The 22,055-nt window shown below is 49.7% G+C and overlaps 1 protein-coding gene across 1 annotated transcript in view; it reads right to left on the bottom strand.

The window, feature by feature from the left end:
• Nucleotides 1-21,205, bottom strand: part of ABCC3 (ATP binding cassette subfamily C member 3) — a 52,523-nt gene extending 31,318 nt beyond the window's left edge. Inside the window, exon 1 of the mRNA XM_038757334.1 lies at nt 21,142-21,205. Coding sequence (XP_038613262.1) covers nt 21,142-21,186 — 45 coding nt within the window. The 5' untranslated portion in view covers nt 21,187-21,205. The remainder of the gene's footprint in view (nt 1-21,141) is intronic.
• Nucleotides 21,206-22,055: the final 850 nt, after the last annotated feature.

The following is a 22,055-nucleotide window of genomic DNA, read 5'->3' as shown; positions in this document are numbered from 1 at the left end:
ACATTAGGCTGGCTCCAGAAGGCAACCCCTGCCCTCTTTGGTTTGTCTCCAAGCTACAACCAGCTCCTCCCTTCCCATCTGGAGACTCCAAGCCTAGGATGGGCCACCCCCGGGCCCTCAAACACCGCAGCAGAAGAATATCCAACTCACCCAGCGGGTGCCGGGGTCCAATGAGGCAGCCGAGGCCCTGACACTTGGAGCTGGGCTAGGGCAGGTTGGTTTGCCATTAAGACAGAGTTAAAACAGCCTCTGCCAGGGCCAACAGTGAACATAGCTAACACAGCACAGACCATTTTTCTAAACGGCATTTATTAAGCGCTTACTATGTGCAAAGCACTGTTCTAAGCGCTGGGGAGATTACAAGGTGATCAGGTTGTCCCACGGGGGGCTCTAAGCGCTGGGGAGGTTACAAGGTGATCAGGTTGTCCCACGGGGGGCTCTAAGCGCTGGGGAGGTTACAAGGTGATCAGGTTGTCCCACGGGGGGCTCACAGTCTTCATCCCCATTTTACGGATGAGGTAACTGAGGCCCAGAGAAGTGACTTGCCCAAAGTCACACAGCTGACAAGTGGCAGCTTATTCAATTTGTTTACTGAGCTATCCTCACTACCCACCTGGAGCCACGGTGACCCCTACAAAGAATAATAATAATAATTTTAGTGTTTGTTGAGCTCTTCCTACGTGCAAAGCACTGTTCTAAGCACTGGGAAGGATACAAAGTGATCAGGTTGTCCCATGTGGGCCCACTGTTGGATAGGGACCGTCTCTTTGTGTTGCCAACCTGTACTTCCCAAGCGCTTAGTACAGTGCTCTGCACAGAGTAAGCGCTCAATAAATACGACTGAATGAACGCGGGGCTCAATCTTAATCCCCATTTTACAGATGCGGTAACTGAGGGCCAGAGAAGTTAAGTGACTTACCCAAAGTCACACAGCTGACAAGCGGCAGAGCAGAGATTTGAACCCATGACCTCCAACTTCCAAGCCCGGGCTCTTTCCACTGAGCCACGCTGCTACTTCCTTCCCTTCCCCACATCACCTGTATATATGTATATATGTTTGTACATATTTATTACTCTATTTATTTCACTTGTACATATCTATTGTATTTATTTTATTTTGTTAGTACATTTGGTTTTGTTCTCTGTCTCCCCCTTCTAGACTGTGAGCCCACTGTTGGGTAGGGGCTGTCTCTATATGTTGCCAACTTGGACTTCCCAAGCGCCTAGTCCAGTGCTCTGCACACAGTAAGCGCTCGATAAATACGATTGATTGATTCTCACGAGCAACCCCAGTGGCCCCCACCCAGTTCCAGCCCCCTTCCTTGGGCTGGGAAGGGCCAGACTGGGTTTCAGGGAGAGGATGGGCCCCTGTCCAGGGAAAAAAGTGCGGTTGGAGGACAAGGAGAGGGAGGAGGGAAGGGGAAAGGGAGAGGATGGGATTTAGGGAGAGGCAGTAGTAGAAGGGGAGAGGGAGGAGGGCTCATTTGGGCCTTTAACATGCCAAGTTCCTGACTCACTTCCTCCTGCTGGTTTTCAGAAACCCCGGGCCTGGGTAACCGGAGCCGATGGCGCGGGGTTGGGAGAGGGGGAAGGGGAAAATAGGGAAGGGCAGCAGATCCCAGCCAGGAGCTACGGCTTCAACAGAGGTGGCCCACACACCTGTGCAAAGCCAGCCCCACCCCCTTGCTCCCTTTCCTCCATCCTCGGCTCCAGGTGGCTGAATAAACAAATCCTGCGGGTGGGAGGGGAGATGAGGAAGATAAGATAAGGCAGCCGAAGAGGGGTACTCAGGGGACCCCCCTGCAAACCGGCCTGGAGAAGGGGCACCCCTTCTCCCCTGCCTTGGAGCGGGAAGGGGGCGAGACGGACCCTGAGAATCCTTAAAACACACATATTCTTTTAGACTGTGAGCCCACTGTTGGGTAGGGACTGTCTCTATATGTTGCCAACTTGTACTTCCCAAGCGCTTAGTACAGTGCGCTCCACAAATACGATTGATGATGATATTCCCCCTCCAGACTAAGCTCGTCGTGGGCAGTCTGTTTATTGTTACAGTGCACTCTCCCAAGCGCTTAGTCCAGTGCTCTGTGAGCCCACTGTTGGGTAGGGCCTGTCTCTATATGTTGCCAACTTGTACTTCCCAAGCGCTTAGTACAGTGCTCTGCACACAGTAAGTGCTCAATAAATACGATTGATGATGATATTCCCCCTCCAGACTAAGCTCGTCATGGGCAATGCGTTTATTGTTACAGTTCACTCTCCCAAGCGCTTAGTCCAGTGCTCTGTGAGCCCACTGTTGGGTAGGGCCTGTCTCTGTATGTTGCCAACTTGTACTTCCCAAGCGCTTAATACAGTGCTCTGCACACAGTAAGCGCTCCATAAATACAATTGATGATGATATTCCCCCTCCAGACTAAGCTCGTCGTGGGCAATGTGTTTATTGTTACAGTGCACTCTCCCAAGCGCTTAGTCCAGTGCTCTGTGAGCCCACTGTTGGGTAGGGCCTGTCTCTATATGTTCCCAAGCGCTTAGTACAGTGCTCTGCACACAGTAAGCGCTCAATAAATACGATTGATGATGATATTCCCCCTCCAGACTAAGCTCGTCATGGGCAGTCTGTTTATTGTTACAGTGCACTCTCCCAAGTGCTTAGTCCAGTGCTCTGTGAGCCCACTGTTGGGTGGGGCTTGTCTCTATATGTTGCCAACTTGTACTTGCCAAGCGCTTAGTACAGTGCTCTGCACACAGTAAGCGCTCAATAAATACGATTGATGATGATATTCCCCCTCCAGACTAAGCTCGTCGTGGGCAGTCTGTTTATTGTTACAGTGCACTCTCCCAAGCGCTTAGTCCAGTGCTCTGTGAGCCCACTGTTGGGTAGGGCCTGTCTCTATATGTTGCCAACTTGTACTTCCCAAGCGCTTAGTACAGTGCTCTGCACACAGTAAGCGCTCAATAAATACTATTGATTGATTGCTCTGCACACAGTAAGTGCTCAATAAATATGACTGACATACATACACCACTCCCACCCCCAAGCATTGCTGATTTCAGAGCAGGGGGCAGTCGGAGGAAAGGGGGTGTTGGGCCGTTATTCCCGTGTTCCCAAAGAGAAGGAATCAGTTTGACCCATCTGGGGCAGGGGCTGGGATTCTGTTTGCACCTTCATCTCTTTTAAACGTCTTCATTCGTTCATTCAGTCATATTTATTGAATGCTTACTGTGTGCAAAGCACCGTACTGAGCGCTTGGGAGAGTACAATATGACAATAAACAGACCCATTCCCTGCCCACAATGAGCCTACAACCTAGAGGAGGCAGCGTGGCTCGGTGGAAAGAGCCCGGGCTTTGGAGTCGGAGATCGTGGGTTCAAACCCCGGCTCCGCCAACTGTCAGTTGGGTGACTTTGGGCAAGTCACTTCACTTCTCTGTGCCTCAGTGACCTCATATGTAAAACGGGGATTAAGACTGTGAGCTGCCCGTGGGGCAATCTGATCACTTTGTAACCACCCCAGTGCTTAGAACAGTGCTTTGCACATAGTAAGCGCTAAATAAATGTCATCATCATCATCAATATAATTACCTATAAATCACAGATATGTGCAGAGGTTTTCAGGCATCTATGTGCCGCCATCATCATCATCATCCCCCCCTCCTCCCCCTCTTTCCCCTCCTCTTCCTCTTCTCCCCTTCCTCCCCCTCTCCATCCCCCCCACCTTACCTCCTTCCCCTCCCCACAGCACCTGTATATATGTATATATGTTTGTATGTATTTATTATTCTATTTATTTATTTTATTTGTACATATTTATTCTATTCATTTTATTTTGTTAATATGTTTTATTTTGTTCTCTGTCTCCCCCTTCTAGCCTGTGAGCCCACTGTTGGGTAGGGACCGTCTCTCTATGTTGCCAACTTGTACTTCCCAAGCGCTTAGTCCAGTGCTCTGCACACAGTAAGCGCTCAATAAATACGATTGAATGAATGAATGAATCATCAGCAGCAATATAAATAAACACATTACCTATAAATCACCGATATGTGCAGAGGTTTTCAGGCATCTAGGTGCCGCCATCAGACTGTGAGCCCACTGTTGGGTAGGGACTGTCTCTATATGTTGCCAACCTGTACTTCCCAAGCGCTTAGTACAGTGCTCTGCACACAGTAAGTGCTCAATAAATATGATTGATTGATTGATTGATCATGATCATCATCAATATAAATACATTACCTATAAATCACAGATATGTGCAGAAGTTTTCAGGCAAATATGTGGACCCACTTGGCTGAGGTGGGATGGGGATCTTGGCCATGTCCAGAAATCTCCAAAGTGGGGGGTCCCCTGCTCACCCCTCATCCCTTTCTACAGAGAAACCAGGGCGGGGGCAGAGGGGTTCTGGTCCCAAACCTTAGTAAGTGAGGAGAAGGCACATGGGGCCAGGCCCTAAACCAGCCTGCTCTCAACCCTGGTCCCAGTGCTTGCCCAGGCCCCAGCCATCATCATCATCATCAATCGTATTTATTGGGCGCTTACTATGTGCAGAGCACTGTACTAAGCGCTTGGGAAGTACAAATTGGCAATATATACAGTCCCTACCCAACAGTGGGCTCACAGTCTAAAAGGGGGAGACAGAGAACAAAACCAAACATACTAACAAAATAAAATAAATAGAATAGATATGTACAAATAAAATAAATAAATAAATAGAGTAATAAATATGTACAAACATATATACATCTATACAGGTGCTGTGGGGAAGGGAAGGAGGTAAGAAGGGGGGGATGTAGAGGGGGATGAGGGGGAGAGGAAGGAAGGGGCTCAGCCTGGGAAGGCCTCCTGAAGGAGGTGAGCTCTCAGCAGGGCCTTGAAGGGAGGAAGAGAGATAGCTTGGCGGATGGGCAGAGGGATTGGGGGCATTCCGGGCCCGGGGGATGACGTGGGCCGGGGGTTGATGGCGGGACGGGCGAGAGCGAGGTACGGTGAGGAGATTAGCGGCGGAGGAGCGGAGGGTGCGGGCTGGGCTGGAGAAGGACAGAAGGGAGGTGGGGTAGGAGGGGGCGAGGTGATGGATGGACAGCCTTGAAGCCCAGGGTGAGGAGTCCTTGCCCAGAACTACTAAGTCCCAGAACTACTGCTCCTTTGGGGCTCAACCCACAGCCAAGTGTGTTTCAGCAGCTCCTGCAGAGAGGCAGGCAGAAGGGCAAGCAGTGGGGATTCCCAGAGGCCGGACCAGTGGCCAGCATGGCCCGAGAATGGCCCTGCAAAAATCCCCTGGGATCACACCCCAGTCAGAAGCCTGAGCCCCACACGAGCCCTGCAACAGAGCCCACTGTTGGGTAGGGACCGTCTCTATATGTCGCCAACTTGTACTTCCCAAGCGCTTAGTACAGTGCTCTGCACACAGTAAGCGCTCAACAAATACGATTGAATGAATGAATGAACAGAGCAGGACAGAGGAGGCCATGGGGAGGCTGAGGAAAGAGCCCGGGTTTTGGAGTCAGAGGTCATGGATTCAAATCCCAGCTCTGTCAATTGGACTTTGGACAAGTCACTTCACTTCTCTGTGCCTCAGTTACCTCATGTGTAGAATAGGGATTAAGACTGTGAGCCCCCCGTGGGACAACCTGATCACCTTGTAACCTCAGGGGAGGATGAGAGGCAGGGAAGGGGGGACCAGAAGAGGAAGACGCCCGGAAACTGGAGGGAGATAAGAGAATGTTGGGCAGAAAAGGTGAGGGTTCTCTACCTGCTCTACGGGACAGAACAGAGGGAACAAGTTTAGCCCACAATAGGTGGCATTTTTTTAAATGGCATCTGTTAAGCCCTTATTAAGTACTAAGGTTGGGTAGCAGGGTGTACTGGGAGTCAGAAGGACCTGGGTTCTAATGCCGGCTCTGCCACCTCTCTGCTGTGTGACCTTTGGCACGTCGCTTGACTTCTCTGTGCCTCCATTACGTCATCTGTAAAGTGGGGATTAAGACCGTGAGCCCCATGTGGGACATGGACTGTATCCAACCTGATTATATCCATCCCAGACCTTGGAACAGTGCCTGGCGACAGAGTGAGAGCTCAACAAATACCATAAAAAAAGCAGATACAAGCTAATCAGGATGGGCACAGTCCGACTTAGGGCTCACGGTCTGAAATCCTAATTTGACAGGTGAGGTAACTGAGGCACCGAGAGGCTAAGGTGATTTGTGCAAGGTCACACGGCAGACAAGTGATAGAGTCAAAGTTCGAACCCAGGTCTGCGCTCTTCAGATTAAACTTCAGAGAGATTTTCCTGAGACCCTGGAGCACGTACTATCGGAAGTTTTGACTCATACGGAGAAGAAAGGCAAGTGTGGCTACTGTTGGAGCTGAAAGTAGAAGTCACTGAGGACCATGAATCATCATCATCATCAATCGTATTTATTGAGCGCTTACTGTGTGCAGAGCACTGTAGTAAGCGCTTGGGAAGTACAAGTTGGCAACACATAGACCATGAATGTGACTTAACCGGCAGATGTGGAGCCCACAGTCCCAACCACACTGTACACATGCAAGCACACACAGAGGGCGGGTTGATCCATAAGCCGGTGAGGGGCTGGGCTGGAATAATATTTGTTAAGTGCTTACTATGTGCCAAGCAGTGTTCTAAGAGCTGGGATAGACACGTGCTAATCAGGTTGGACAGTCCCTGTCCCGCATGGGGCTCACGGTCTTAATCCCCAATTTACAGGTGAGACAACTGAGGCACAGAGAAGTGAAGTCTCCCGCCCAGGGTCACACAGCAGACATTATTAAGTGCTTAGTACAGTGCTCTGCACATAGTAAGCGCTCAATAAATACGATTGATGATGATGACGTGGTGGAGAGGTGATTAGAACCCGGGTCCTCTGGCTCCTAGGCCCGTGCTCTTTCCACTAGGCCACACTGATGATGATGATGATGGCATTTGTTAAGCGCTTACTATGTGTAAAGCACTGTTCTAAGCGCTGGGGAGGATACAAGGTGATCAGGTTGTCCCACGGGGGGGCTCCCAGTCTTAATCCCCATTTTACAGATGAGGTCACTGAGGCCCAGAGAAGTGAAGTGACTTGCCCAAGGTCACACAGCTGACAATTGGCGGAGCCGGGATTTGAACCCACGACCTCGGACTCCAAAGCCCGGGCTCTTTCCACTGAGCCACGCTGCTTCCCCGGTTTGGAGGAAAGGAGGGAGGGAATGAAGGAGGCAAGTCCAATCTAGCCAGGGCCCTCCACCCACCCACCCCAGCACAAACTCGGAAGCAGAAGTGGCCAGTAACACTAGCTCCCACCCCTGCTGCTAGGCAATTTCAGAGGGAGTCCTCTGCCCTTTCCCCGTTCCCTCCCCACGAGGTCACAGTTCCTCATTTCCTCCTGCCACCAGGACATCTCTACTTGGACATCCTGCCTTCACTTCAAACTTAACGTGTCCAAAACAAAATTCCTCAGATTCCCCCCTCAAGCCTGTCCACCCCTGACTTTCCCATCACTGTAGACAGCACCACCGTTCTCCCTGACTCACAAGCCCAGAATGTTGGCACTATTCATTCATTCATTCAATCATATTTATTGAGAGCTTACTGTGTGCAGAGCACTGTGCTAAACGCCTGGGAAGTACAAGTTGGCAACATATAGAGTACAGTGCTCTGCACACAGTAAGCGCTCAATAAATACGATTGATGATGATATAGAGACGGTCCCTACCCAACAGCGGGTACTATCCTCGACTCATCTGTCATTCAACCTACATATTCACTGTCACCAAATCCTGCAGGTTCGACCTTTACGACATCAATAAATACACCTCCATACACACTGCCACTACTCTGATTAAAGCATTTGCACCTCGTAAGCACTTCATAAATGCCATTATTATTATTTATCCTATCCTGCCCCGACTGTTGCATCAGCTCCCTTGCTGACCTCCTTACTTCCTTACTCCAGTCCATTCTTCACTCTGCTGCCAGATTTTTTTTTTTAATTCAGTCTTGGTCTGCCCACTCCTCAAGAACCTCCAGTGGTTGTCCATCCACCTCCACATCAAATGCAGTGCCCCACAGCAAGGTGGGCAGTGCCATCCTTCTCAGAGGGCCAAATTGGACCCTGGGGGTGAGGGCAGTGGGGCTTCAACTAGTGGCCCCCTCACAGTGCCCTCCTGGCACAATGCCAAATCCACTTTTAATCAATTAATCAATGGTATTTAGTAAGCACTTGATGTGTGCAGAGTTCCTTACTATTGACTTCAAAGCCCTCAATCACCTTGCCCCCTCCTATCTTACCTCTCTGATTTCCTACTAAAGCCCAGCCCACCCGCTTTGTTCCTCGAACACCAACCAACTCACTGAACCTCTGCCTCTGCCACCTCCCGCCTCTGCCACTTACTAAAAATAAAGAATAATGGCTTTTGTTAAGTGCTTACTATGTGCAAAGCACTGTTCTAAGCGTTGGGGAGGTTACAAGGTGATCAGGTCGTCCCACGGCGGGGCTCGCAGTCTTAATCCCCATTTTACAGATGAGGTCACTGAGGCTCAGAGAAGTTAAGTAATTGCCCAAGGTCACGCAGCAGACATGTGGTGGAGTCGGGATGCGAACCCATGACCTCTGACTCCAAATAATAATAATAATAATAATGATGACATTTATTAAGCGCTTACTATGTGCAAAGCACTGTTCTAAGCATTGGGGAGGTTACAAGGTGATCAGGTTGTCCCACGGGGGGCTCACAGTCTTAATCCCCATTTTACAGATGAGGTCACTGAGGCTCAGAGAAGTTAAGTGACTTGCCCAAGGTCACGCAGCAGACATGCGGCGGAGTTGGGATTCGAACCCATGACCTCTGACTCCAAATAATAATAATAATAATGATGACATTTATTAAGCACTTACTATGTGCAAAGCACTGTTCTAAGCGTTGGGGAGGTTATAAGGTGATCAGGTTGTCCCACGGGGGGGCTCGCAGTCTTAATCCCCATTTTACAGATGAGGTCACTGAGGCTCAGAGAAGTTAAGTGACTTGCCCAAGGTCATACAGCAGACATGCGGTGGAGTCAAGCGCTTAGTACAGTGCTCTGCACATAGTAAGTGCTCAATAAATACGATTGATGATGATGAGTCGGGATTCAAACCCATGACCTCTGATTCCAAAGCCCATGTTCTTTTCACTAAGCGCACTTGCTTGCTGTGTGACCTTGGGCAAGTCACTTAACTTCTCTGTGCCTCAGTTACCTCATCTGTAAAATGGGGAAAAAGTGTGGGCCCCACGTGGGACAACCTGACTACCCCGTATCTACTCCAGCACTTAGAACAGTGCTCAGCACATAGTAAGCGCTTAACAAACACCATAATCATCACCTCGAGTCTACCTCACCACCAGCCCCGGTCCACATCCTCCCTCTGGCCCAGAACTCCCTCCCCCTTCATATCTAATCGTACTTCCCAAGCGCTTAGTACAGTGCTATGCACACAGTAAGCACTCAATAAATACGATTGAATGAATACATCTGATAGACCACCACTCCCCCGTTTTCAAAGCCTTATTAAAATAGTAGGGAAGCAGCGTGGCTCAGTGGAAAGAGCACGGGTTTGGGAGTCAGAGGTCACGGGTTCAAATCCCGACTCCGCCAACTGTCGGCTGTGTGACTTTGGGCGAGTCACGAAACTTCTCTGCGCCTCAGTCACCTCATCTGTAAAATGGGGATGAGCCCCACGTGGGACAACCTGATCACCTTGTATCCTCCCCGGCGCTTAGAACAGTGCTTTGCACATAGTAAGCGCTTAACAAATGCCATTATTATTATATTATTAAATCTTCCAAGAGGCCTAACCAGACTAGGCCCCTCATTTCTCCTACTGTGTCGCGCTTGCACTTGGATTTGTACCCTTTATTCACCCCACTTACACACATACATTTCCGTAATTTATTTTAACATCTTTCTCCTCTTTCAGACTGTTAGCTCCTTGTGGGCAGGGAACATGGGTACCGGCTCTAATGTACTGTACTCTCCCAAGTGCTTAGTACTGTGCTTTGCACAAAGTGCTAACTTTATTTTATTTATTTATTTTATGGTATTTGTTAAGCATTTGCTATGTGGCAGGCACCGTACTAAGCGCTGGGGTAAAAACAGCCAGTTAGGCTGGACACAGTCCCTGTCCCACATAGGCGTCACAATCTTAATCCCCATTTTACAGATGGGGTAACTGGGGCACTGAGTGGTTAAATGACTTGCCCAACATCACACAGCAGACATGGCGGAGCAGGATTAGAACGCAGGTCCTTCTGACTCCCAGGGCTGTGCTTTTATCCACTAGGCCAAGCTGCTTCTCATAAATACCACTGATTAATGAAAAGGGGATTAAGCATTGTTGCAGGTTACTAGCGCTGGGGTGGATACAAGGTAATCAGGTTGTCCCGCGTGGGGCTCACAGTCTTCATCCCCATTTTACAGATGAGGGAACTGAGGCCCAGAGAAGTTAAGTGACTTTGCCCAAAGTCACACAGCTGACTAGTGGCAGAGCCGGGATTTGAACCCACGACCTCTGACTCCAAAGCCCGGGCTCTTTCCACTGAGCCACGCTGCTTCTCCAACGCTTAGAACAGTGCTTGGTACCTAGTAAGCGCTTAACAAATACCAACATTATTATTATTATTAGTTGCAACCCCCCTGCACTGTCCATCCAGCCCCCTAGGACCCAATTTGATTCTCTGAGGATGGAAGTGCCCATCCTGTTGGGGAAGGGGGAGGATTTTTGGTGTGGGCTGGACCTAACTCCCTCCCCAGGTTTTTTCCACACCAGCAACAATGGATTTTCCCTCCCGCCCCCCAAACCCCCAGCCCGGGTTCATCCTTGACTCCTCACTGCCTATCACCTCCCATCTTCAGTCCACATCGCGGGCAAAATTTCTCAGATCTGCCCTATCCTCTCTGTGCAAACAGCAACCACTGCCATGCTCCAAGCCCTCCTCTTACCTCGCCTTCTAGACTGTGAGCCCACTGTTGGGTAGGGACCGTCTCTATATGTTGCCAACTTGGACTTCCCAAGCGTTTAGTACAGTGCTCTGCACACAGTAAGTGCTCAATAAATACGATTGATTGATTGATTGATTGACTGGATTACTGAATCAGCCTCTCCCCTGTCCAGTCCAGCCTACAGGCACCTGCTTGGATCATCTACCCAAGACAGCATGCAGACTGCATAACGCTGCCGCCACATCCCACAGTGGCTTCCTAATGACACCCATTTCTCTCTTCCTCATTGCTCGGGAACTCGAGACCACTCAATCAATCAATCAATCGTATTTATTGAGCGCTTACTGTGTGCAGAGCACTGTACTAAGCGCTTGGGAAGTACAAGTTGGCAACATTATAGAGACAGTCCCTACCCAACAGTGGGACCACTCCCCAGCTCACATTCACTGTTCCCTCCAAAGTCACCTCATCAATCAATAATTCAATGGTATTTATTGAGCAATTACCGGGCGCAGAACACTATACTAAATGCTTGGGAGAGTTCAAGTTGGTCGAAACCAACCTCTGAGCACTCGCTCGCTCTCTCTCACCTCTCCCGCCTATGACCCCTTGTTCACATCCTTCCCCTCCATAACTCCTTCACACTGAGTACTTGGCAGACATAAATACAACAGAAGCAGTGTGGCTTAGAGGATAAAACGCAGGTGTAAGCTTAGAACAGTGCTTTGCACATAGTAAGCGCTTAATAAATGCCATTATTATTATCATTATTATTATTATTATTATTATTATTATTGTTGGGGGCAGGGAATGTGTCTGTTTACTATTATGTCATATTCTCCCAAGTGCTTAGTATAGTGCTCTGCCCACAGTTAGCTCTCAATAAATACAACTGAATGAATGAGTCAGGAGGACTTGGGTTCTAATGCCGGCACAGCCACTAGTCTGCTGCATGACTTTGGGCAAGTCACTTCATTTCTCTGGCCCTGAGTTCCCTCATCTGCAAAATGGGCATTAAGAATAATTGGGGTATTTGTTAAGTGCTTCCTGTGCGCCAGACACTGGACTAAGCACTGGGTGGAAACAAGCAAATTGGGTTAGATACAGTCCCTGTCCCACATGGGGCTCCGAGTCTCAATCCCCATTTTACAGGTGAGGTAACTGAGGCACAGAGAACTGAAGTGACTTACACAAGGTCACAGAACAGACAGGCAGCAGAGCCGGGATTAGAACCCACCACCTCATGATTCCCAGGACCATGCTCTAACCACTTCGCCATACTGTGTGCCCCATGTGGGACATGGGTAGGGACCGTCTCTATATGTTGCCAACTTGTACTTCGCAAGCGCTTAGTACAGTGCTCTGCACACAGTAAGCGCTCAATAAATACGATTGAACGAACGAACACGAACCGTGTCCAACCTGATTATCTTGTATCTATCCCAGGACTTGGTACAATGCCTGGCACATGCTAAGCGCTTTACAGATACCATTTTATTTCTATTTTCAGTTTTAAAAAGGAGCCAGATCCCTGCCCTCGAGGAGCTCACCGTCCCGACATCCAAAAGACACCGGGAAGTGGAGGTCGAGGACAGGCAGAAGAAATCCGTGAGCTCTCGATCCGGAGGTGGGGGAGAGGACTGGACCCCTCTGGTTCTGGGTGGCATCCCAGCCCGGCCAGGAGGGATGGACCCTCACCCTGCCGCTCTCCTAGGGCGGCAGTAGGACACCGAGAGGTGATGTACCCTAGGCTACCGTCCTTCTCCACGGGACAGGGCCTGACACGGCAGCGTCTCCCCCGCGGGGTATGTCGGCAATGATAGTTCGGTAGACGGAGGTGAAAGCTGTGTAGAATAAGCATCGCTCCACAAGTCCCAGAAGTCACCATGCCATTCTCCCTCTCCACGATACAGGGCCTGCCATGGCTGCGGGGCCTACCACGGGGCATGTCGAGTGTGATTTTTCAGTGGGAGGAGGTGAACCCTGTCTAATATGAGCATCAGACTACAACACCTAGAGGTCTTTGTGCCCAGAGCCTCCTTGCCACTTTCCCTCATCTCGCCACAGGGCCAGACATGACCGAGGGACACGCCAAGGCGCATGACAGGAGCTGTCATTGGTACAAAGCCCTACTGAGAGCTCACTTCCTCCAAGAGGCCTTCCCAGACTGAGCCCCCTCCTTCCTCTCCCCCTCACCTCCTTCCCCTCTCCAAGGCACCTGTATATATGTTTGTACAGATTTATTACTCTATTTTAGTTGTACATATTTACTATTCTCTTTATTTTATTTTTTTTAATATGTTTTGTTTGGTCGTCTGTCTCCCCCTTCTAGACTGTGAGCCCGCTGTTGGGTGGGGACCGTCTCTATATGTTGCCAACTTGTATCATTTATCAATCGTTTTTACTGAGCGCTTACTGTGTGCAGAGCACTGTACTAAGCGCTTGGGAATTACAAGTTGGCAACATATTTATTTATTTATTTATTTTATTTGTATATATCTATTCTATTTATTTTATTTTGTTAGTATGTTTGGTTTTGTTCTCTGTCTCCCCCTTTTAGACTGTGAGCCCACTGTTGGGTAGGGACTGTCTCTATATGTTGCCAATTTGTACTTCCCAAGCGCTTAGTACAGTGTTCTGCACATAGTAAGCGCTCAATAAATACGACTGATGATGATGATATAGAGACGGTCCCTACTCAATAGTGGGCTCACAGTCTAAAAGGGGGAGACAGAGAACAAAACCAAACATACTAACAAAATAAAATAAATAGAATAGATATGTACAAGTAAAATTAATAAATAAACTTGTACTTCCCAAGCGCTTGGTACAGTGCTGTGGACACAGTAAGCGCTCAATAAATACGATTGAATGAATAAATGAATGAATGAGAGAGCTGGGGCTGGGAGCCAGGACGCCAGGGTTCAAGCCCCAGCTCTGCTATGATGGCTCAGTGGAAAGAGCCTGGGCTTTGGAGTCAGAGGTCTTGGGTTCAAATCCCGGCTCTGCCAATTGTCAGCTTTGTGACCTTGGGCAAGTCACTTCACTTCTCTGTGCCTCAGTTCCCTCATCTGTAAAATGGGGATTAAGGCTGTGAGCCCCCCATGGGACAACCTGATCACCTTGTAGCCTCCCAGCGCTTAGAACAGTGCTTTGCACATAGTAAGCGCTTAACAAATACCATCATCATCATCATCTGCTGTGTGACTTTGGGCAAGTCAAAACCACACTGGGCCACAGTTTCCTCCTCTTTATAAAGGGGATGAGCTATCTTATCTGCTCTCTCCCTTTTAGAATGCGAACCCCCAGGGGGTCAGGAACTGTATCTGATCTGATTATCTTGTATCCAGCTCAATGCTGAGCAGAGGCCAGGCACACAGGAAGTGCTGAATCAGTACCATAAAAAAACAAAAACCCCAAAACGAACAGACTGAGCCCACAGCAGCTCAGAGCAGGGCGCAGAGGGGAAACAGTTGCTGGGGAGGGCGTGGGTAGAGATGGGGGCCCATCGCCAGCTGCCCTTCGGCAGGCCTTGTGTTGAAAATAATAATAATAATGATGGCATTTATTAAGCACTTACTATGTGCAAAGCACTGTTCTGAGCTCTGGAGAGCTCAGAACAAGGTGATCAGGTTGTCCCACGGGGGGCTCACAGTCTTAATCCCCATTTTACAGATGAGGTAACTGAGGCACAGAGAAGTGAAGTGACTTGCCTAAAGTCACACAGCTGACAACTGGCAGAGCCGGGATTTGAACCCATGACCTCTGACTCCAAGGCCCGGGCTCTTTCCACTGAGCCACGCTGCTTCTCTATCCATCCATCTGGGCAGCCAAGACGGGGGTGGAAGGGGGTGCTGGGTGGGGGGAGTAGGTTTGAGGAACGGTTCAATGGGAGAACAGAGAAGTGGGCTCTGAGGAGCACTGGTCTCCAGAGAAGCAGAGACATTCATCCCAAATCTGCACCCTTGCCCCTGGCTACCAGCTCTTCCCTCCCTGCAAACTCCGACTTGCCGACTTGTGCTTCCCAAGCGCTTAGTACAGTGCTCTGCACACAGTAAGCGCTCAATAAATACAATTGAACGAATGAACGAACGAAACTCATCCCCAACAGACTCCATCTCCAGGCCTGGCTAGGATCCCGCCTAAAAGGCACAGGGACTTCCTCGTCACAGGCGTCAACTGTGCCCCACAGCTCCTTTGGCCCTTTACCTTCACCCCGTTAGCTCCGGCTCCTTCTCCATCACCCGAATATTCACTCGCCAGCAGGCGACCGGACCTGTTCTCTGGATGATTCGGGCCAAGCTCCCTTCCCTGCTGGCCAAAACCCCCAAGTACTCAATGCCTGGGCTATGCCATCTGAATTCTTTGGACTCAGGCTGATTTCTGGGGCTCAGGCAGGCAGGCCGTGAGGATGTGTACTCTCTTAGTGTCCTCGGCTCTGACCTGCCGCAACACGGAAGGGAAGGAAAGGCAGGGATCGGGTCCGCTCCCCCCACCCCCTCCCAACAATTCTGCACCTCCCTGTCCGGGAATCTGGGCAGCAAGCTCGACCTTTCCCTCCTTGTGGCCAGTGCCCTCCTTTTTCCTATCCCAAACTGGAGCTTGACCCTGAGAGACCACTGAGCTCCGATGCCCTGACTTGCCTGGAAGCTGAAGCCAAAGGGGAAAGCTTTCTTGCTGAATCAAAAATCATTTCTCTCCGTCACCCCCAGCCCCAACTCACTCCTCCAACCAGCCTTGGGCTACTGTGGCCACCCAGGCCAATCAATCAATCAATCAATCGTATTTATTGAGCGCTTACTATGTGCAGAGCACTGTACTAAGCGCTTGGGAAGTACAAATTGGCATCACATAGAGACAGTCCCTACCCAACAGTGGGCTCACAGTCTAAAAGGGGGAGACAGAGAACAGAACCAAATATACCAACAAAATAAAATAAGTAGGATAGAAATGTACAAGTAAAATAAATAAATAAATAAATAAATAGAGTAATAAATATGTACAACCATATATACATATATACAGGTGCTGTGGGGAAGGGAAGGAGGTAAGACGGGGGGATGGAGAGGGGGACGAGGGGGAGAGGAAAGAAGGGGCTCAGTCTGGGAAGGCCTCCTGGAGGAGGTGAGCTCTCAGCAGGGCCTTGAAGGGAGGAAGAGAGCTAGCTTGGCGGATGGGCAGAGGGAGGGCATTCCAGGCCCGGGGGATGACGTGGGCCGGGGGTCGATGGCGGGACAGGCGAGAGCGAGGTACAGTGAGGAGATTAGTGGCCAGTGCTCTGGCCTTCAGTTCCCTGCCTCCTCCTTCTCCACAGAAGGCCTTGGCCAAGTGATTCACCCTCTCGGTGCCTCAGTTTCTCCACAAACACCTCGCCACTTCATCCAATGCACCTTAACCTGGACAATCTGATCCCCACGGGCAGGCCAGTTCCCGGTCCGCCCCCGTCCTTCAGACCCCCTCCAGCCCCTTAGGTTTTGGGTGGACCTGTCTCTAAACACGTGCCACATATAAAACCAGGCACATACGCACACACATGCAAGCACACGCACACTCACACACCCCACATTTCCATAAGATTTTGTTTGCGGTCAGCAGAACTAAAGGGAAGCAGCCGTGGAAGGTCGGAGAGCGGCAGAGGTCCAACGCAGCTCCGTGACAGACGGGCAGGGGTAGAGAAGGGCGTCAGGGCACCGGGGCAGACGCAGCTTATTCAAATTCTACTTCGCCCACTGCCCCATTTCTTCTGGGCCCTGCCCAATTTCCTCTTAGCTGTGCCTAACTTTAGACTCCGAAGCTGAGGTGATGGGCTCCAGGACCTGTTCACTACATCACTGACAGGGGTGGCTGTCTGGTCGACCTGCCCAGGAGGTGAAGGCGTGTTGTTGGGGTGTACGGGAGGAGGGCACAGCTACAGAAAATCAGCTGACAGCAGGATCTCTTCAGCCATTCAGCCGAGCCCCAGCACTGATGGGCGATAGGGAAGTAGGTGTGGATTAGGTTGAAGGGGAAAGCCCGTAAAACAGGCCTTTCTGGCGGATTTCCCCCACTCACCTCAAGTCCCTCACCGCCCCCCCCCCCACAAACTCACGGCAGAGCAGCAGGAGTTTCCATGGCAACAATCCGATGTAAACTTTCTGCTTTCTTTCCTTCAAACCCAAATGAGGAGGCTCAGAGTTCACTTTCAAAGGGGTCACTCCAGGTCGAGGGGGAGCCAGATGGGCGGTGCGGGGGGCCTGACGCTGGCCAGGTCAGCTCAAGTGGCCTATGAATTTTTGCTGGAAGCTCAGGTCCAGCTCGCTGCCCCCACCAACCCCCCACTGTGCCACAGACCTTTGGGCCGGTCAGGGGTGGCGAGGGTTGTCTCCCCTAGCAGGTGGCCCTGGGCCACCGATTAGGGCTGGGCGAGGGTCTGTGAGCCCCACGTGGGACAACCTAATAATAATAATAAGGACGGTTTTTATTAAGCGCTTACTATGTGCAAAGCACTGTTCTAAGCGCTGGGGAGGTTACAAGGTGATCAGGTTGTCCCACGGGGGCTCACAGTCTTCATCCCCATTTTACAGATGAGGGAACTGAGGCCCAGAGAACTGAAGTGACTCGCCCAAAGTCACACAGCGACCATTGGCGGAGCTGGGATTTGAACCCGTGACCTCTGACTCCAAAGCCCGGGCTCTTTCCACTGAGCCACGCTGCTTCTCTACCTGATAAACGTGTATCTCTCCCAGCGCTTAGAACAGTGCTTGGCACCTAGTAAGCGCTTAACAAATACCATTATTATTATTATTATTCATCCCACCACCCATGACTCTCAGCCCAGGTTTGGGAGCAGGTGGACTGCCCGCCCCTCCGGCCGCTCCCGAGAATAATAATAATAATAATAACAATGGCATTTGCTAAGTGCTTACTATGTGCGAAGCACTGTTCTAAGCAATGGGGCAATAGAAGGTGATCAGGTTGTCCCACGTGGGGCTCACAGTCTTCACCCCCATTTTAAAGAGGAGGTAACTGAGGCTCAGAGAAGTTAAGTGACTTGCCCAAGGTCACACAGCAGACATGTGGCAGAGCCGGAATTAGAACCCATAACCTGACTCCTAAACCCAGGCTCTTTCCACTGAGCCACTGCTGCTTCTCTAATAAAATGGGGATTAAGACTGTGAGCCCCACATGGGAGAACCTGATCATCTTGTAATAATAATAATGGCCTTTATTAAGCGCTTACTATGTGCAAAGCACTGTTCTAAGCGCTGGGGAGGTAACAAGGTGATCAGGTTGTCCCACGGGGGGCTCACAGTCAATCCCCATTCTACAGATGAGGTCACTGAGGCCCAGAGAAGTTAAGTGACTTGCCCAATGTCACCCAGCTGACAATTGGCGGAGCTGGGATTTGAACCCATGACCTCTGACTCCAAAGCCCGGGCTCTTTCCACTGAGCCCCACGTGGGACAACCTGATCACCTTCTATCGCCCCAGCGCTTAGAACAGTGCTTTGCACATAGTAAGTGCTTAACAAATGCCATTATTATTATTATTATTATTCTCAGGAGCGGCCGGAGGGGTGGGCAGTCCACCTGCTCCCAAGCCCGGGCTGAGAGTCGTAGGTGGTGGGGTGAATAATAATAATAATAATGGTATTTGTTAAGCACCAGCATGCTGCTTGTAACCTCCCCAGCACTTAGAACAGTGCTTTGCACATAGTAAGCGCTTAATAAATGCCGTCATCATTATTATTATTACCCAGCGCTTAGAACAGTGCTTAGCACATAGTAAGCGCTTAATAAATGTCATCATCATTATTATTATTACCCAGTGCTTAGAACAGTGCTTTGCACATGTAAGCGCTTAATAAATGCCATCATAATTATTCATTCATTCATTCAATCGTATTTATTGAGCGCTTACTGTGTGCAGAGCCCTGTATTAAGCGCTTGGGAAGTTCAAGTTGGCAACATATAGAGACGGTCCCTACCCACCAGTGGTATTACCCAGCGCTTAGAACAGTCCTTTGCACATAGTAAGCCCTTAATAAATGCCATCATCATTATTATTATTACACTGCTTTGCACATAGTAAGCGTTTAATAAATGCCATCATTATTATTATTACTACTACTAATAATGATGATGGCATTTATTAAGCACTTACTATGTGCAAAGCACTGTTCCCAGCATTTAGTATTATTATTGTTAATACAGTGCTCAGCACCGTGCTTGGCACCCAGTGGGCGCTGAATCAGTACTAATAATAATAATGATGGTGGCATTTATTAAGCGCTTACTATGTGCAAAGCACTGTTCTAAGCACTGGAGAGTTTACAACGTGATCAGGCTGTCCCACGCGGGGGCTCACAGTCAATCCCCATTTTCCAGATGAGGGAACTGAGGCCCAGAGAAGTGACTTGCCCAAAGTCACCCAGCTGACAAGTGGCAGAGCCAGGATTCGAACCCAAGACCTCTGACTCCAAAGCCCGGGCTCTTTCCACTGAGGCACGCTGCTTCTCCTATTAATATAGTGCTTTGCACTAAGTGGGCGCTGAATTAAGCCGATTGAAAGTGAGCCGCGGGCTCAGAACCCGCGGTGTCTGGGGCAAGGGTAATAATAATAATAATAATAATAATAATAATAACATTTATTAAAGTGGTTACTATGTGCAAAGCACTGTTCTAAGCGCTGGGGAGGTTACAAGGTGATCAGGTTGGCCCATGTGGGGCTCAGTCTTAATCCCCATTTTCCAGATGAGGGAACTGAGGCCCAGAGAAGTGAAGTGACTTGCTCAAAGTCACCCAGCTGACAAGTGGCAGAGTCGGGATTCGAACCCATGACCTCTGACTCCAAAGCCCGGGCTCTTTCCACTGAGCCACGCTGCTTCTCCTATTATTATTAATATAGTGCTTTGCACCCAGTGGGCGCTGAATTAAGCCGATTGAAAGTGAGCCGCGGGCTCGGAACCTGTGGTGTCCGGGGCAAGGATAATAATAATAATAATAATAACATTTATTAAAGCGGTTACTACGTGCAAAGCACTGTTCTAAGCGCTGGGGAGGTTACAAGGTGATCAGGTTGGCCCGTGGGGGGCTCAGTCTTAGTCCCCATTTTCCAGATGAGGGAATTGAGGCATTTATTAAAGTGGTTACTATGTGCAAAGCACTGTTCTAAGCGCTGGGGAGGTTACAAAGTGATCAGGTTGTCCCATGTGGGGCTCAGTCTTAATCCCCATTTTCCAGATGAGGGAATTGAGGCATTTATTAAAGCAGTTACTATGTGCAAAGCACTGTTCTAAGCGCTGGGGACGTTACAAGGTGATCAGGTTGGCCCATGAGGGGCTCAGTCTTAGTCCCCATTTTCCAGATGAGGGAATTGAGGCATTTATTAAAGGGCTCACTATGTGCAAAGCACTGTTCTAAGCGCTGGGGAGGTTACAAGGTGATCAGGTTGGCCCATGAGGGGCCCAGTCTTAGTCCCCATTTTCCAGATGAGGGAATTGAGGCATTTATTAAAGCGGTTAGTATGTGCAAAGCACTGTTCTAAGCGCTGGGGAGGTTACAAGGTGATCAGGTTGGCCCACAGTCTCAGCCCCCATTTTACAGATGAGGGAATTGAGGCATTTATTAAAGCAGTTACTCTGTGCGAAGCACTGTTCTAAGCGCTGGGGAGGTTACAAGGTGATCAGGTTGGCCCATGAGGGGCTCAGTCTTAGTCCCCATTTTCCAGATGAGAGAATTGAGGCATTTATTAAAGTGGTAACTAGGTGCAAAGCACTGTTCTAAGCGCTGGGGAGGTTACAAGGTGATCAGGTTGGCCCGTGGGGGGCTCAGTCTTAGTCCCCATTTTCCAGATGAGGGAACTGAGGCATTTATGAAAGCGGTTACTATGTGCAAAGCACTGTTCTAAGCGCTGGGGAGGTTACAAGGTGATCAGGTTGGCCCATGAGGGGCTCGGTCTTAATTCCCATTTTCCAGATCATCATCATCATCAATCGTATTTATTGAGCGCTTACTGTGTGCAGAGCACCGTACTAAGCGCTTGGGAAGTACAAATTGGCAACATATGAGGGAACTGAGGCACAGAGAAGTGAAACGACTTGCCCAAAGTCACCCAGCTGGGCAGCCACCGGCCTGCCCACTTGCCCAGGCCCGCGGTCCCCCCCCGGGTGCCAAGCCGGTCCTTACCCACAGCTGGGAGCCGAGCTCTCCCCGGCCGCAGAAGGTGTCCATGGGGCCAGGCCGGAGACGTACTGGCCGCCCGGATGGGCTCGGTGGGTCCGCCTCGGTAGCCACCCCTGCCACGCCCCCTCTCCCGCCCATTTCCCCTTCTTTTTTTTTTCTTTAAATGGCATTTGTTAAGCGCTTACTGTGTGCAAAGCACTGTTAAGAATAATCATCATCATCATCAATCATATTTATTGAGCGCTTACGGTGTGCAGAGCACTGGACTAAGCGCTTGGGAAGTACAAATTGGCAACATATAGAGACAGTCCCTACCCAACAGTGGGCTCACAGTCTAAAAGGGGGAGATACCAATCATGCCATCATCATTATTATTATTACACCGCTTTGCACATAGTAAGCGTTTAATAAATGCCATCATTATTATTATTACTACTACTAATAATGATGATGGCAGTTATTAAGTGCTTACTATGTGCAAAGCACTGCTCCCAGCGTTTAGTAGTATTATTGTTAATACAGTGCTCAGCAAATACCAAATACCAAATACCAAATACCGAATACCAATCATGTTGGTATTTGTTAAGCGCTCACTATGTGCCAAGCACTGTTTTTTTTTAATGGCATTTATTAAGCGCTTACTATGCGCAAAGCACTGTTCTAAGCGCTGGGGAGGCTACAAGGTGATCAGGTTGTCCCACGTGGGGCTCACAGTCTTAATCCCCATTTTACCGATGAGGTAACTGAGGCCCAGAGAAGTTAAGTGACTTGCCCCAAGCCACACAGCTGACAAGTGGCGGAGCTGGGATTTGAACCCATGACCTCTAACTCCAAAGCCCATGCTCATTCCACTGAGCACTGTTCCAATCAATCAATCAATCGTATTTATTGAGCGCTTACTGTGTGCAGAGCACTGG

Source organism: Tachyglossus aculeatus, chromosome 15 (genome assembly GCF_015852505.1).
Source record: "Tachyglossus aculeatus isolate mTacAcu1 chromosome 15, mTacAcu1.pri, whole genome shotgun sequence".
NCBI classification, from domain to species: Eukaryota; Metazoa; Chordata; class Mammalia; order Monotremata; family Tachyglossidae; genus Tachyglossus; species Tachyglossus aculeatus.
The sequence above is the reverse complement of the archived record's forward strand: the minus strand, read 5'-3'. Positions and strand labels throughout refer to the sequence as shown.